The sequence below is a fragment of the Leopardus geoffroyi genome, chromosome B1 (genome assembly GCF_018350155.1).
Source record: "Leopardus geoffroyi isolate Oge1 chromosome B1, O.geoffroyi_Oge1_pat1.0, whole genome shotgun sequence".
Lineage (NCBI taxonomy): Eukaryota > Metazoa > Chordata > Mammalia > Carnivora > Felidae > Leopardus > Leopardus geoffroyi.
Window position 1 is genome coordinate 194,144,778 of NC_059327.1, and position 15,255 is coordinate 194,160,032.

The window sequence follows — 15,255 nt, forward strand, 5'->3', positions numbered from 1 at the left end:
ACTTGCTCTGTGTGGTCGCCACGTGTGGAATTAAACCGTTCCCTCTGTCGCCGAGTGAGATTAGCTACAGTCTTGTGGCTCAAAGCCTCCTGTTGCCATGGATTTAATACCAGGATATTAAAGCCATTTCAGAATCTTTCACTGTCCCAGATTGGAGCTACTAAATCATTCAAGAGTTGTTAACCTAATGGGTCCCCTTAAGCAAAATCATTAGACTCTGAAGAAGAGTGTCTCAGCTGAATGAGATTGTGCTAACCATTTTTCATGTTTGAAATAGCGAGGACTCTAGAAACATTAATAGAATGCACTTGATTCAATGGACTATCACTGTCCTGCTTGTTCCCTTCAAGTTCATTTCTGGCGTCCATCCACTCCACTTTTGTCATTTTGACAAGTTTCCACTTTGTCCCACCTTCTGCCTCACTTCTATTTAAATGACAGAAAAATTCTCAGATTGGAACAGCCCTACATTAACTACTACCTCCAAGGGAGATCGATGTTTAATAAGCCACACAAATACGACAGAAGATCAACGGCTTTTTATCTTTCTGACAACGACTTGCATATAGGCTCCCTCAGTGTGGAGGGCACAGACCTGCCAAGAAAGCCGTAATAGGAAAAATGGACACAGCCATTCCCCACTCCCATGGAATTCTGGCTTTAGGTGCTTACCTTGGCTTGGAAATATATCGTGCTAAATGGAATCTTCACGCATCCCAACCAGTGTCTCTCAATACGGGTGTGGATTCCACTTCCTCTTTCACGGTCATCCTGAAGGAAGGTGGGAGGCAGTAATTGTTTAAGAACTTCAGCCTCACATTTGAATAACGTGGCCACATGAAGGTAGCGGGGGTTTAGCTGAAACTACGTGAGCTAGGTTAGGCAGTCCTAAGTCACATTCTGCTTCAGTCACTTAATCGTTTAGTGACCCTCACGATGTCACTTAGCCCTTCTGAACCTCAGTTTCCCCATTACTAATTTTTTTTTAAAGTAGGCTTCACGCCCAGCACACAGCCCACTGTGGGGCTTGAACTCAAGACCCTGAGATCAAGACCGGAGCTGAGATCAAGAATCGATAACTTAACCAACTGAGCCACCCAGGCGCCCCGCTATATTGGAGATTTAACAGTCTACTTCACAAAGTTATTCTAGAATTAAGACCATGTATGCTAGGCACCCAGTGCAATTTCTGGAAGGTAGCGGACACTCAGCTGAAAATAAGAAAGCTAGTTCCCTCCCTCCCTTTTCCGTTTATACATGTCAAGTTTCAAACATTTCAAACGCCACAGAGACGGGAAATGAGTTAGGGACTTACAATGAGTGGAGGGCATGAAAATGAGTGCAGACGTCCTCCTCAACACTGTGAACTCACCTCCAGGACATCATAGAGCACTTCATCAAAAATGTTAATGAACACGTCATCTTTCACTGACTGCAAACTGCTTGTGCTGTAGTCTCCATTGGGGGCCCTGCAAATGGGGACACGTGACCCGGGACTATGAACATGGGCAAAACGGAAGCAATGAGCACTCAGATCTCACAGTGTGAAAAATACCCAAATATGAGCATAGATATGAGGATTAAAAGCCGTGATTTCACCTCGAATATTTCTCTTTATCCTGGGATGCGATAACATAATCCCTATACTCGAGTGGAAGGGGCACTAGACTAGAGGCCCCATGCAGAGAGATACCGCCCCCTGCCCCCCCCATCTGCTGGCTTGTCCCGTCGAGTCTCCCGTCATCCCCCCAACCTGCGTGGTGAGCTCTGCCAGGAGCCAGCTGGCCACAGCTGGATTGGCTCGGGGGACAGGCTACGTGCAAAGTCTCCAGCTGGCACCCGTGCCGGGATGCAGATTTCCTAAGCAACTGGGCTGTAGAAGATGCTTCTCCGGCAGACCATTCCCCAGTCATAGACCTCCTAGTGTCATATGGCTGGTTGAATGGTCCCTGCGTCCCACTCACTTTCCCCACAGATAACCAAACGCAGTGCAGGCACGAGGTTCCTCTCCTGTACTGTCGCTGCTCTGAGTCCGGGCCTGGCCCAAGCTGGCTGCTCTGTGGCACGGCCCAAGACCGGGCCACTGCGCGTATTTTGTCAAGCATTTTGCCTTTACGTTTTCTCATTCTTTATGCTTCTTCTATGCATAATAGTGGTGCGTGTCCCTCTCTTCTGACCGAACTGGCGCTAAGCCTTGCTCTGTCTCTAAGGTACTTCCACCTGTGGGTTTTGATTGCTGTAAAAGTAGAATGGTAATTTCTAAGGAAGCGTCAAGGTCTGAAATGAGGAGTCTTTTAAATATCTAAAATCATTTAAAGTTTTAAATCCCTATGTGTTATTTCTGGCGAGGAAGAAAGCATAATTATGGAAAATAGGGAGTGCCAGACTAGAGAGGTTATTTGAAGCTTCCAGAGTCAGGGAGACAAGGAACAAAGGAAAAGCAGTGTAGGGGCCATGGGGTCAAGGGAATGGGAAACTTAGGGCTACAAAAAGCCAGAGCCTGGAGAGGCATGGGCGTGTCCCAACAATGAACCCGAGTTTCAAAAGTTGGACATTTTCCCATTTGAGTCTTGGTCGGAGTCCCCTGTGGTACAAGAGCAACAGAATGGGACTCAGTGTCAGGCTCCTGTAGAACCTTTCACTGTGGCCTTTTCCCCCCGGGGCCCCATTGTACTCACATTTCTTCAAAATATCCTATAGTTCCCTAAAGAAGAAAATATGCTCACCTAAATGGAAGTTCAAGTTCTTCATTCCAGCTGGGGTTTGGTCCTTCAGCTGTAGTTGTGTGGCAAATCGTTCGTTGAAAAGAAACTTCTACAAAAGGACGTACTAAAACCTTAAACACAAGAGCGGATCATGAGAGTCTAGAACAATTAGCTGAATTAATTTGTTCTTAGCAGAGGTAGAATATGTTTACCAAAGAGTATGTTTCCAAAGAAAATGAAGCGGAAAAGAGATGATAAAGTTTGTAGGCAATTATTAAGGGGCAAGCTTCTAAGCAGAAACCCAGAACTGAGGTATTTCACCTGGCCGAGGGGGTAGTCAGCACTGTGGGTCGGGCTGTGTGTGGTTGGGGAGGCAGCATGCTTTTCGCTGAAAGTCCTTGAAGACCTTGATGGCTGCTGGAATTTGCTAGGACGGAAAATGTATGACAGAAATTAATGACAAGAAAGGTCTAATGAGATACTCAGCAAGGTGGCTTCTCCGAAGACATATGGCTCTGGTGACAGACATTTTCTTAAGTTTGTTGACACCTCAGAAAGCTTCTTCCACCACTAGGCCTGCATGTTTGGCCAGAACGGAGAAAAGGGTCCTCTCCACCCACTCCTCTCCTAGGGGGTGCCCTCATGAGGAATCTGTCCCCCAACAAGAGAGAGCCTCAGTTCCTCTGGGAACTGAGTGGCCGAATCTTCAGCAACCTGGCCAGTCTGCCCCATCTCATCCAGTTCCTCTCCCACTGCATTCTCTGTGACCCTGTGCTCTCCAGTAACCTCGAGCTACCTATCCTCAGTAAGACCCTCTCTCCAGGCCCTGCCATGCCTCTCTGGGAAAGAGACGCTCAGAGATTCCTAGCTAGAGTTAGGATCTATGGGTCTTGCCCTCTTTCCCTTTGGGGATTCTTTTTTTTTAATGTTTATTTACTTTTGAGAGACAGAGACAGAGTGTGAGCCAAGAAGGGGCAGAGAGAGAGGGGGACACAGAATCTGAAGCAGGCTCCAGGCTCCGAGTTGTCAGCACAGAGCCCGACACAGGGCTCGAACCCACGAACTGTGAGGTCGTGACCTGAGCCGAAGTCTGGCGCTTAACCGACTGAGCCACCCAGGCGCCCTATCCCTTTTGGGATTCTTAACAAAAAGAAACGAAGGTCACCTCCAGAGGGTCTCTCCCAGCCACCACTCCCCTCATCCTAACAACGCACCTGCATATTTGTACTGAAGTTTATGACTTACCAAGTATTACATATTCATTACCAGGCAAAGTAGAAATTGTCTCTTTCTACCAAACTGTCTAACCTTTTCCCAGATAAAAGTTTCAGACAAACCATGAGACAATAAGAGTAGACTATTTAACACAACACCTGCCAGAGAAACCCTTTTTCTTTCTGGAACACCATCGATTACAGCATTACAGAAACATCTGTGAAGTGCCCAATGTATTTTAGGCCCTGTGTTGGACTCTGGAGCTGCAAAGACAAATCAGACACACTGCAGCCCCAACTAAAATGGCCGGTAGACGCGTAAAGAAATAATCACAATACAGTGGGATACACATTAGCCCATCGGGATGGGCGCGAGCCATCAGAGTACAGAGAGGGGGATGAAGAAGAAAAAATCCTATTCAGTTGGATGCAAGGGTAGAGGGTCAAGATTCAGGTGGGCTTAATGCATGAGTTGATGTCTGAGCTGTCTGGATGAGCCTACACTGAAGTGTAGAGCACAGAGGATCAACTAAGCTTCCTTGTAATTTGAATGAAATGGTTTAACACTTAAAAGGTATTCTGTAGAGGGGCGCCTGGGTGGCTCAGTCAGTTATGTGTCTGACTCTTGGTTCCGGCTCGGGTCACGATCTCACGGTTTCTGAGTTCAAGCCCCCGTGTCAGGCTCTGTGCTGCCTCTCCCCTGCCTTCTCTCTCTTTCTCTCAGATAAAGAAACTTAAGAAAATTAAAAAAAAAAAAATTCTGTAGAGACAAAGATAAGAGAAACACCTGTACGTTATTTTAAAAGACAGCTTTACTCCCCACGGTTGAGCTGTGACATAATCAAGGTGAAGGGGTTGGGCTGTGGCTCCTCAGAGATTCAAGAGCTTGAATGTACACTTACTAGTGACCAAATGCTGGGAACAGTGGGTGACGTCAGATGTTCTGTGACGGGTGGAAGGCTTAGTAAAACAATAGGGCAAAAGACTGGATGGGGGATCAATTTCACGGGAAGACCCTGGGGAGGAAAGAAAATGCCACAGGCCAGAACGGTGTTCTTCTGTGGATCAGACCGAGCTCGATGACCCTGGACAAGCCACCCAGACATTTGCCCTGTCTTAAAATGGAGACAGCAATCGTAGCGAGAAGCAAGTGACATAATACACACGAAAGAGGCTTAGCGTAATGTCTGGAACCCGACGAATGGGCAAGAAAGCGCAGCCTCCCTCCTTACACTGGCAGGTGCATCGGCAGATCCAAGTTTTAATTCTGGCTCCTTCTTACTTCACGAGACCAGTGCTCTAACCCCCTGAGCTCCGGAGCCACTCTTTCTTTCTTTAACTCTTGCTCATCTCTGTTCTCTAAGGGGATAAGAAACTCAGGCTCACCTTACTCTGGTTGAGGGGTCGCCCTGTGCCCCAGTGTCGTGGAACACAGCAGGCATCCCTCACTTCTCAGAGCAGATTAAGGGGAAGTCACATTTTTATGCTCAGGGGGTGTATGTTCAGAACCTAGGACATAACACCTTTCGGGTATCTGCCCTGCTCACACCCGCTTCTCTGAGAACTGTTCCCCACCTTCAGGGCTGGGCCTGGGGACCCTGCCTCTCTGGTTATATAGGTGATTAGACCATGGGTCAACACCTGACACAAGTTAGAACCCTCAGCTTCTCTCCTGAGAAGCTGATGCTTGTGGACGGTACCCTGGCTGAATGGATGGCTTCCCTCACAGGGAGAAGAATAAAGCAAACCCACAGAAGGAAGTGAGCAACAGAGACCACGGGGCCTCAGAAGAGCCACCCCAATCTTTACGGTCCACTGTGTCTCTTTTTAAAAAAAAATTTCTTTCAATGTTTTTATTTATTTTTGAGACAGAGGGAGACAGAGTATGAGCAGGGGAGGGGCAGAGAGAGAACGAGACACAGAATCCGAAGCAGGCTCCAGGCTCTGAGCTGTCAGCGCAGAGTCTGATGCGGGGCTCAAACTTACAGACTGAGATCATGACCTGAGCTGAAGTCGGACGCTTAACAGACTGAGCCACCCAGGCACCCCCAGCTGTGCCTCTTAACCTTGAGTTCTTTGAGACACAATAAATCCCCTCTTGAGCCTAAATTGACTGAGTTGGTCTATGACTTGCAACCGACAGGGCTTTGGCTTCCGGAAGACCTCCCCCCATCCCTGGACAGAACAGTGACTGCGTTAAAGGTGGGAGCGGACGTGCTATAGAGAAGTGAACCACTCGGCGGGGACCCTGTCCTCTCCATCCCAGGGCTGTCTGGACGGCTCTCACCTTGCTGTCGGCTTCCTCACAGGAATGTCATAAGCCCGGATAATGTTCACCAGCACCTTTATGTCTCCATCGGACAGGTTCTGGGCCGTCACCTTCTTCCGGCCTTTTCTCCTTGGCCTCAGTGGTCGCTTTTGTTCTGCCAGCTTGAAAAGGCTTAGCCCCAAAATGCTAATGATTACAGAACAGGATTAGGACTCTAAGGAAAAGAAAGATCTGGAAAGTTGTGAGACAGCTTCCCAAACTCTCCCCCTAGGTCCCTCAAAGGCCCCTGAAAAACTCTTTTGTCTGTTTAAGGAGGGTGGAAATCGCCAAGGAATTCTCCCGAGACTGGGGAGAGCCTCTGGGGTGGATCACTAAGACGGATTTCAGCTGCTACCGATCAGAGGAAGAAAAGTGTGCTCGGGCCCCTCCCGCCTCGTGCCCTGCCTTGCTCCTCCCGGGTCCCTCCCCCTCAACTGTGCAGGTGCTCTCCTGCTCTCCTTGCCCCAGGGGCCCAGCCACACGGTAGGAAGGGGTGCTCCCTCTCCTGAGCCCCAGGGCACTTCCCGGGGGGACTCCTGGGTCTGCTCTTTGACCTTGGGCAAATTTCCTCACCTCTTTACGTCTCTGTTTCGTCATGTAAAATGGGGATAATCATACCTCCCTTCTGGGGTTGCAGAGAGGATAAAGTGAGGGGGTGTATGCAGAGCACCCCTGCCCTGGTCTAGCACTTGCTGGATGCCCTAAAATGGTGGCTGCTGGGAAGATGACCGTGACACGATGGCAGTGGAAGGGGAAGGGCAGGAGGAGCCCCCTCATCCCTTCCCTCTCACTGAGGCAGAATCCCGTAAACACTTCCGGGAGGACACAAGCACTGTCGGGGAATCGTGGTGGGAGAAAGGGCCACGAAGCAGGTAATTCTATGCCGGCCCGGAGGCTGAACAGAAGCACAGAGGTGACTTTGTATCCGCAAGCTGACATTACCGTGCCCAGCGCCAGGGACAAGGCCAGCTGCACAGAGCCGGCTCTCGCTTCTCTGCCTCCCCTGGTTGACCAGCGGCCTCTTTCCAAGGGACACATGCCAGCCTTGGAGTTGGGTGGGGGGATGGCTCCCGAGGGGCTCCTGCTTGTTCCCAGGATCTGCTGTCTCACAGAGCAACTGCTGTTTACCAGCACCTTCTATGATCAAGCAGAGTGCGAGGTGCCATACGCAGAATATTTCTAATCCTGACAAGTAGAACCTTTACCCCAGTTCTCATATGAAGTAACTGGAGGCTTCTGGGAGGTGACAGGTGACAGGTGTCTGGGAGGTGACAGGATTTGCTGAAGGCTCCCAGGGGGAGAACTGGGGTTCCAACTCTGGTCACTCTGACTAAACAGCCAGCTTCTTCCTCTTTTAAAAATGCTTACATATATTTATCTCTAACTCACTTAAAACAAGAGCAGACCCATCACATGTTAACATAATGTAAAGGTATGAAAAATAGCTGTCTTTCCCCCATCCAAAAAAAAAAAAAAAAAAAAAAAGAGAGTGTGAGGACAGTGATACCGTAAAACTTTTTCTGTGTGTGACTTGTTATCTACATTTTAGTGTTGTTAATTTATTTTTACTGAGATATAGTTGACATAGAACGAACGACTAAATTCCAGGCATAGATACATTTAGATACTGGGATATGACTGCCACCGTGGTGTTAGCTAACACCTCTAGAACGTCACATAATTATCATTTCTTTTTTGTGGGGAGAACAATTAAGATCTAGACACTTAGTAACTTTGAAGTTTACGATACAGTACTGACTATATTCACCTGCTGTGCCTGAGATCTCCGGAGCTTTTTTATCTACCAGCTGCGAGTCTGTAAGCCTCCAGCAACATCTCCCCGATTCTCCCAACCCCTAGCCACTGGTAACCACCGTTCTACTCTGTGTTTAGGAGTTTGGCTTCTTTAGATTCCACATAGAAGTGAGATCATACAGTATTTGTCTTTCGCTGATTTATCTCACTTAGCATAATGCCCTCAAGGTTCATGTTCTTGCCACTGAAACCTGTCTTATTAATCAGTCTGCCAGGACACCCACCTAACCCAAACTTGGGGACCTCAGAGGGACACCTTTGCCAGGGGGTCCTAACGTGGCACATCCCTTCCCTTTGTCGAAACTCCTCCCCTTTTCTCAGGACACTTGGCTGCCCTCCCAGGAGTCAGCATGGGAACATCTTGGCGGCTGGGACCATTAAATATAGAAACATCTTAGTTTAACACTAAGAACAAACCAAAATTAAAAGAAGAAAGAACATACCCTGAGCCTTCAGAACTTAATGCAGAAAGTAAAGCAGAAAAAGAAAAAAGAAAGAAATGAAATGGAAAAACAGCAAGAAATAGCATCATCTATTCTAAAGTGTAAGTTTCATGACTGAAAAAATACCGTGACTGGACTCTGGGCCTGGAACGAAGAGGGAGGGTTTGCATGAATTTGTGTGGGTACAGCCCTTCCTTCTGTACATGGACGGAGGCCAAGTCCAAGAAAGGGACTGCCATGCATAGACATTTTTTGTCTCCTTCCCAGCTTGGTGGTGGAGACGAAGTGCATGATAGGAAATCACCTTTTTAGGAGACCAAGAGATTTAATCACAGAAAGGGTCAGGAAGTTAGTGGGGTACACAAGACCACCAGTATAGAAAGTTATTTTTCATCTTTTATGCTTCCACTTTGAGTTGAGAACATGTAAGGATTATTCTAAGTAATAGGGAAATCAATCAAGCAAATGCAGTCAATCCCCAACTTCTATGTAAATCTCCATTTTCCCTGTTGCCCCTGTCCCCTCACCAAACACACAGCAGCTCTCTGCCTCCCCCCAGCCCCCGACCTGGGGCTGCAGTGCTCGTTCCCGGCCACCCCCTCTGTCTAGTGTGGGGGAGTGAGGGGCAGTGTGACGAGGGGAGGTGGAGGGCAGGAGCGTGGGCGGGAGGGCAATGCCGTCAGACGTGGTCTGATGGCAGCAAGGAACTGGCAAAGGCTGTGAAGTGGACTTGGGAGGTGAGATGGTGTCTACTGGGCAATGATGGAGAGCATCTCATGCGACTTAACAAACCCCCCCCAACTAAGGTAACCATGAGGCATCGATCACGTTTTACTGGTTCCCAGCAATACTGGGGGCCCAAGCGCATACCATGCAAGGATAAGAATTCTCTATTTACGTGAAAATTTTCATATAATACAATAAAAATAATTCTTATAAGAAACGAAAGATTTGTTTGCTTTTACCTGATATTGGGAACTTCTTCTTCTACTATCAAATCCGAAAGAAGAAAATGGTGTTTTGCAATTAGGAAACGATTGATCACTGATTCTCTAACCTGAGGACAAACGTGTATTTTATTTAAAATGTTCCTGTCACATAGACTTCACAGGTCACTCCCTAAACCCCTTTGAGTGTTCACCCGATGTCACCTCGGTTGTCCCAGCACACTTGCACTTTCCTCCCCAGTGCTGGTCTCTTCCCCTCTAAATCACCCTGCTTTGCTTGTTAGTGTAAGCTCCCTAAGGCACAGGGGTTTCTGTGTTGTTCACTGCTCTGTTCTTGGGACCTGGGAAATTTCCTGGTGGATGACAGTGGAATTTTTCAGAATGAATGAATAATTGCAAAAAATAGGACCGATCTTGAAGCACACACATTTCAGATTCTGGAGTTCTTCCTCTATTCAGATTGATTGATTGATTTTTTTTTTTTTAATTTGTTTTTAGAGAGAGAGTGCAAGCAGGGGGAGGGGCAGCGGAGGGGAGAGAGAGAGTGAGGGAGACAGAGAGGGAGAATCCCAAGCAGGCTCCACACTCAGCATGGAGCCAGACGTGGAGCTTGATCCCACGGCCTTGGGATCGTGACCTGAGCTGAAACCAGGAGTCGGATGCTTAACTGACTGAGCCACTCAGGCACCCTTAGACTGGTTTACTTTCTAATTATTCTTTATTTTTTTTTTAAGTTTATTTATTTTGAAAGAGAGAGTGCAAACGGGGCAGAGAAAGAGGGGGAGAGAATCCCAAGCAGGCTCTGTGCTGTCAGCGCAGAGCCCAAAGCAGAGCTCGAACCCATGAACCATGAGATCATGACCCGAACCGAAATCAAGAGTCATACGCTCAACCGAGCCACCCAGACGCCCCTCTAATTATTCTTCAGATAGAGGGCCTCTGAAATGTCTTAAGTTGTTTTTATAAGGAGCTGCAGGGTAGATCAACTGGATGGGAAAAACATAGTGTAGTGGCTGTAGCATTTCCTACAAGTTACATTTACTAAACGAAGGAAGGGCAAACGGGTATTTCAAGTTTTTAGTGCATTAGGGCAGTTAGTACGTGGCTCATAAAACTTTTTCATTACAAAGGTGATATGATGCAAATATTCAAATATGAGAAAAATCACGACTTAGAAATTGTGTCCCCTGTACTCATACTCCACGTAAGATAACCACTGATAATAAGCTGAGATACATCCTAGTGTTTCACGTGTTCAAATTAATTTCTTATCTGTAATTATGAGCAAATAAATGACAGTTAAGTATCCCATAGATAACTTGGAAGAATAAAGACCACTCTCTCCCCAGTCCTAGGGTGCTGGCTATGTTCCCCCGGTGGGGACTCTATAAAATGATTTTCCTTACCTGTTGGAGGTACTTGGCTACCATGGCCCTATGGGGATCTATGTGGTCCTTGGTTTCAATTACATTTCTGTCTCGTAACCGTTTCTCATAGTCCTAAGATGAAAAAGGAATAGTTTTATGATTTTAAAGTACTAGTACCCCTCCCCACCATGCCCTTCTTGAGACGAGAGAATTTATCCCATGTGGTTTAAGTAATAAATTATGGTTCTAAATGTGTCTTCCACCTTCCTCTTCACAATTGGTTTCACAATTGATCTTGGACGCAGTATGCCGGTTTTGGAATCAGTTGGTTGAACTGCCTTAGAAGTAGAAGATAATTCTGTAGAGCAATTACAACTCAGGATGTTCATGTAGGAAGACACAGAGATACAGAGATAACAGAGAGACTCCAAAGCTCAGTTCACCCAAGCAACTTAGCCGAAGCGTCTGCTTACATTTTTGTCTTTTCTGTTTTAAGTAGAGCAATGGCAAAAATAGTAAGTAGCCTCTGGCTGCAGCTGATTTGGGTTGCCTCCCTGGAGGAGAGTGGTGGGTGGGTTAGCTCTGTCTTAGGCTGCTGTGCTTTGCTCTGTCAATAAAATTTCTGGGGGGCCGGGGAGCTGCCATGTTCTGCTTTAGTCCTCTGGCCACAGCTCAATATCCAGGGTCGCTCCTAACTCAACCTGGGCAACTCAAGCCAGCTGTTCCTTTTAAGCTTGGGACAAGAGGACACCTCTCTCTCTGCTGGCTGAAGCCACTAGATGTGAGCTTGGATGATGCCAGTGACCATGCAGCCAAGTAGAGAATCTGCCCACAACGAGGACCAAGAGAAGCCCAGGCAGGACGGAACTGCGTCCTGGTGAGTGTTCAGGTTCTGCATCCGGGTGTCCTTGAGGCACACGTGAACTCCTGCCATTCACGCCCCCTTAGATATTTAACCCATTTTGGCATTTCATCATCTAATAAACTTTCTCGGTGACCAAGGTAGCTTCAATTGGCTTTTGATCACTTACCATCACGAGTCCCAACTAATACAAAGAAGAACCAAGTCATCAAAAATATTCTCCAATAGTTTCTATAATTTCTGCATAAAAAATCATACTGGGCTCCATTTCTAATGACTCCCCATTTACCTTAGCAAACATTAACTTGCCCGTCAGGCTTTCACTGGCCTGTCCGGCCTACACTGGCCTTTCACCTGTAGTTCCTCAAAGGCTTCCCACCTGCCAGGGACCCCTCCACAGCCAAGCCTGTGCCCAGCCCCGCCTCCGTGCCGCCCCGCCCCCCTGAGACCCCAGGGCTCCCCCCAACCCCCCCCCCCCGCAGTGTTTACCGGGCTTCCTAAATATTTAATGGATTAAAATGGCATTGAATTACTGACAGTTATAACGTGGCAGGATAATTTCCCATATTAACACGTAAGATACTTTTCAGACTTACAATTCTAATGTCTCTTAGTTTATATGTCCTTATATTGGGCAAAGAGACTACTTAAACATTAAGTGTAAAAAAAAATAATGGAAAAGTTATGTGAAGCATTCAAAACGAGAAACCAACATCGCTACGGAGAACACAACAGCAAGAAGATACACTCATCATAGTACAAGCCAAATGGCACAGACATATTCTATTGCTGTATTAACTCCTCCATGGCAATTTCTTACCTGGAATACCTTTTCCATAATTTCCCGGTCATATGCTGGAATTTGCTTGTAATTTCGGAATTCTGGCACCTCTTGGCTTCTAAGACAAAGAAGCCGGAATCGTTTGGATCTATTTAACTCCTCATCTGAAACAAAGTTAAATTCTTGCTGCAGCTGTTCCAGTCGAAAGAAATCAGGGACGTAGGATTCACCGCTAGTAGCAACCTATGGAAAACAGAAGAGGCACAGCTTTGGATGGCAGGCAGATTGCATCTCAAGAAACGCAGCACCGAGCTCTCGGTTTGGGAATGGAAGTTTAAGAGTCTTAGCTCCACCAAAAGTCTGCTAGAACTGATACATGAATTCAGCAAAGTTGCAGGATACAAAATCAATGTACAGAAATCAGTTGCATTCTTATACACTAACAATGAAGCAACAGAAAGACAAATAAAGAAACTGATCCCATTCACAATTGCACCAAGAAGCATAAAATACCTAGGAATAAATCTAACCAAAGATGTAAAAGATCTGTATGCTGAAAACTATAGAAAACTTATGAAGGTAATTGAAGAAGATTTAAAGAAATGGAAAGACATTCCCTGCTCATGGATTGGAAGAATAAATATTGTCAAAATGTCAATACTACCCAAAGCTATCTACACATTCAATGCAATCCCAATCAAAATTGCACCAGCATTCTTCTCGAAACTAGAACAAGCAATCCTAAAATTCATATGGAACCACAAAAGGCCCCGAATAGCCAAAGTAATTTTGAAGAAGAAGACCAAAGCAGGAGGCATCACAATCCCAGACTTTAGCCTCTACTACAAAGCTGTCATCATCAATACAGCATGGTATTGGCACAAAAACAGACACATAGACCAATGGAATAGAATAGAAACCCCAGAACTAGACCCACAAACGTATGGCCAACTCATCTTTGACAAAGCAGGAAAGAACATCCAATGGAAAAAAGACAGTCTCTTTAACAAATGGTGCTGGGAGAACTGGACAGCAACATGCAGAAGGTTGAAACTAGACCACTTTCTCACACCATTCACAAAAATAAACTCAAAATGGATAAAGGACCTGAATGTGAGACAGGAAACCATCAAAACCTTAGAGGAGAAAGCAGGAAAAGACCTCTCTGACCTAAGCCATAGCAATCTCTTACTCGACACATCCCCAAAGGCAAGGGAATTAAAAGCAAAAGTGAATTACTGGGACCTTATGAAGATAAAAAGCTTCTGCACAGCAAAGGAAACAACCAACAAAACTAAAAGGCAACCAACGGAATGGGAAAAGATATTTGCAAATGACATATCAGACAAAGGGCTAGTATCCAAAATCTATAAAGAGCTCACCAAACTCCACACCCAAAAAACAAATAATCCCGTGAAGAAATGGGCAGAAAACATGAATAGACACTTCTCTAAAGAAGACATCCGGATGGCCAACAGGCACATGAAAAGATGTTCAACGTCGCTCCTTAGCAGGGAAATACAAATCAGAACCACACTCAGATATCACCTCACGCCAGTCAGAGTGGCCAAAATGAACAAATCAGGAGACTATAGATGCTGGAGAGGATGTGGAGAAACGGGAACCCTCTTGCACTGTTGGTGGGAATGCAAATTGGTGCAGCCGCTCTGGAAAGCAGTGTGGAGGTTCCTCAGAAAATTAAAAATAGACCTACCCTATGACCCAGCAATAGCACTGCTAGGAATTTATCCAAGGGATACAGGAGTACTGATGCATAGGGACACTTGTACCCCAATGTTTATAGCAGCACTCTCAACAATAGCCAAATTATGGAAAGAGCCTAAATGTCCATCAACTGATGAATGGATAAAGAAATTGTGGTTTATATATACAATGGAATACTACGTGGCAATGAGAAAAAATGACATATGGCCTTTTGTAGCAACGTGGATGGAACTGGAGAGTGTGATGCTAAGTGAAATAAGCCATATAGAGAAAGACAGATAGCATATGGTTTCACTCTTATGTGGATCCTGAGAAACTTAACAGAAACCCATGGAGGAGGGGATGGAAAAAAAAAAAGAGGTTAGAGTGGGAGAGAGCCAAAGCATAAGAGACTGTTAAAAACTGAGAACAAACTGAGAGTTGATGGGGGGTGGGAGGGAGGGGAGGGTGGGTGATGGGTATTGAGGAGGGCACCTTTTGGGATGAGCACTGGGTGTTGTATGGAAACCAATTTGACAATAAATTTCATATATTAAAAAAAAAATTAAATTAAATTAAAAAAAAAAAGAGTCTTAGACGGGGAGACTTGAAACATCCCGCATTTAAGGACAACATATGTTGAAATCTAATAGTCACGAGGCAGGTGCCATTATATTCATGTCCTGGCTATAAAAAGTACCGCAACTCATTTTTCCAAAAAAAAAAAAAAAAAATCATAAAGTTCATTTTTTTGGGTACGCATGCTCCCCCCATAGGTGTTATGTAAATATACAGAGTGAAAAATGGGAGAGTTATATCAGTGTATTACTAGGTGCCTGCAGGAAATAAGGTTGTGTATATACAGTGTTACCATAAAATCTAATACGTGAATTTAAAATATGTTATATATAACTTAATATAACTTTAAAGATATATTTAACAAAATGTGATTTTTCAAATATACGTAGGCGCACATGTAGATAAAGGCCCCAGAATTGGCTGGTCAGTTCAAATCAGTTGGCTGATCACCGGCTCCACAGTCATGCTGTCTCCAAACGGCACCTCGTGGCCCTGGTCACCGAGTAAAGACAGATCTGGGCGCCAGTCCC

General features: G+C 45.9%; 1 protein-coding gene across 14 annotated transcripts in view; it reads right to left on the minus strand.

Moving 5' to 3' along the window:
* The window catches only part of CC2D2A (coiled-coil and C2 domain containing 2A), a 151,292-nt gene that overhangs the window by 34,607 nt on the left and 101,430 nt on the right, over positions 1-15,255 (minus strand). For 9 of the 14 annotated variants that reach the window (XM_045474508.1, XM_045474506.1, XM_045474503.1 and 6 more), the window contains 9 exons: positions 12,482-12,685; positions 10,839-10,931; positions 9,451-9,542; positions 8,486-8,500; positions 6,207-6,374; positions 3,027-3,132; positions 2,727-2,836; positions 1,373-1,469; positions 673-771 (listed from right to left, as the gene is read on the minus strand). In XM_045474508.1, coding sequence (XP_045330464.1) covers positions 673-771; positions 1,373-1,469; positions 2,727-2,836; positions 3,027-3,132; positions 6,207-6,374; positions 8,486-8,500; positions 9,451-9,542; positions 10,839-10,931; positions 12,482-12,685 — 984 coding nt within the window. The remainder of the gene's footprint in view (positions 1-672; positions 772-1,372; positions 1,470-2,726; positions 2,837-3,026; positions 3,133-6,206; positions 6,375-8,485; positions 8,501-9,450; positions 9,543-10,838; positions 10,932-12,481; positions 12,686-15,255) is intronic. The other 5 variants (XM_045474504.1, XM_045474497.1, XM_045474499.1 and 2 more) reach the window with 1 other exon arrangement.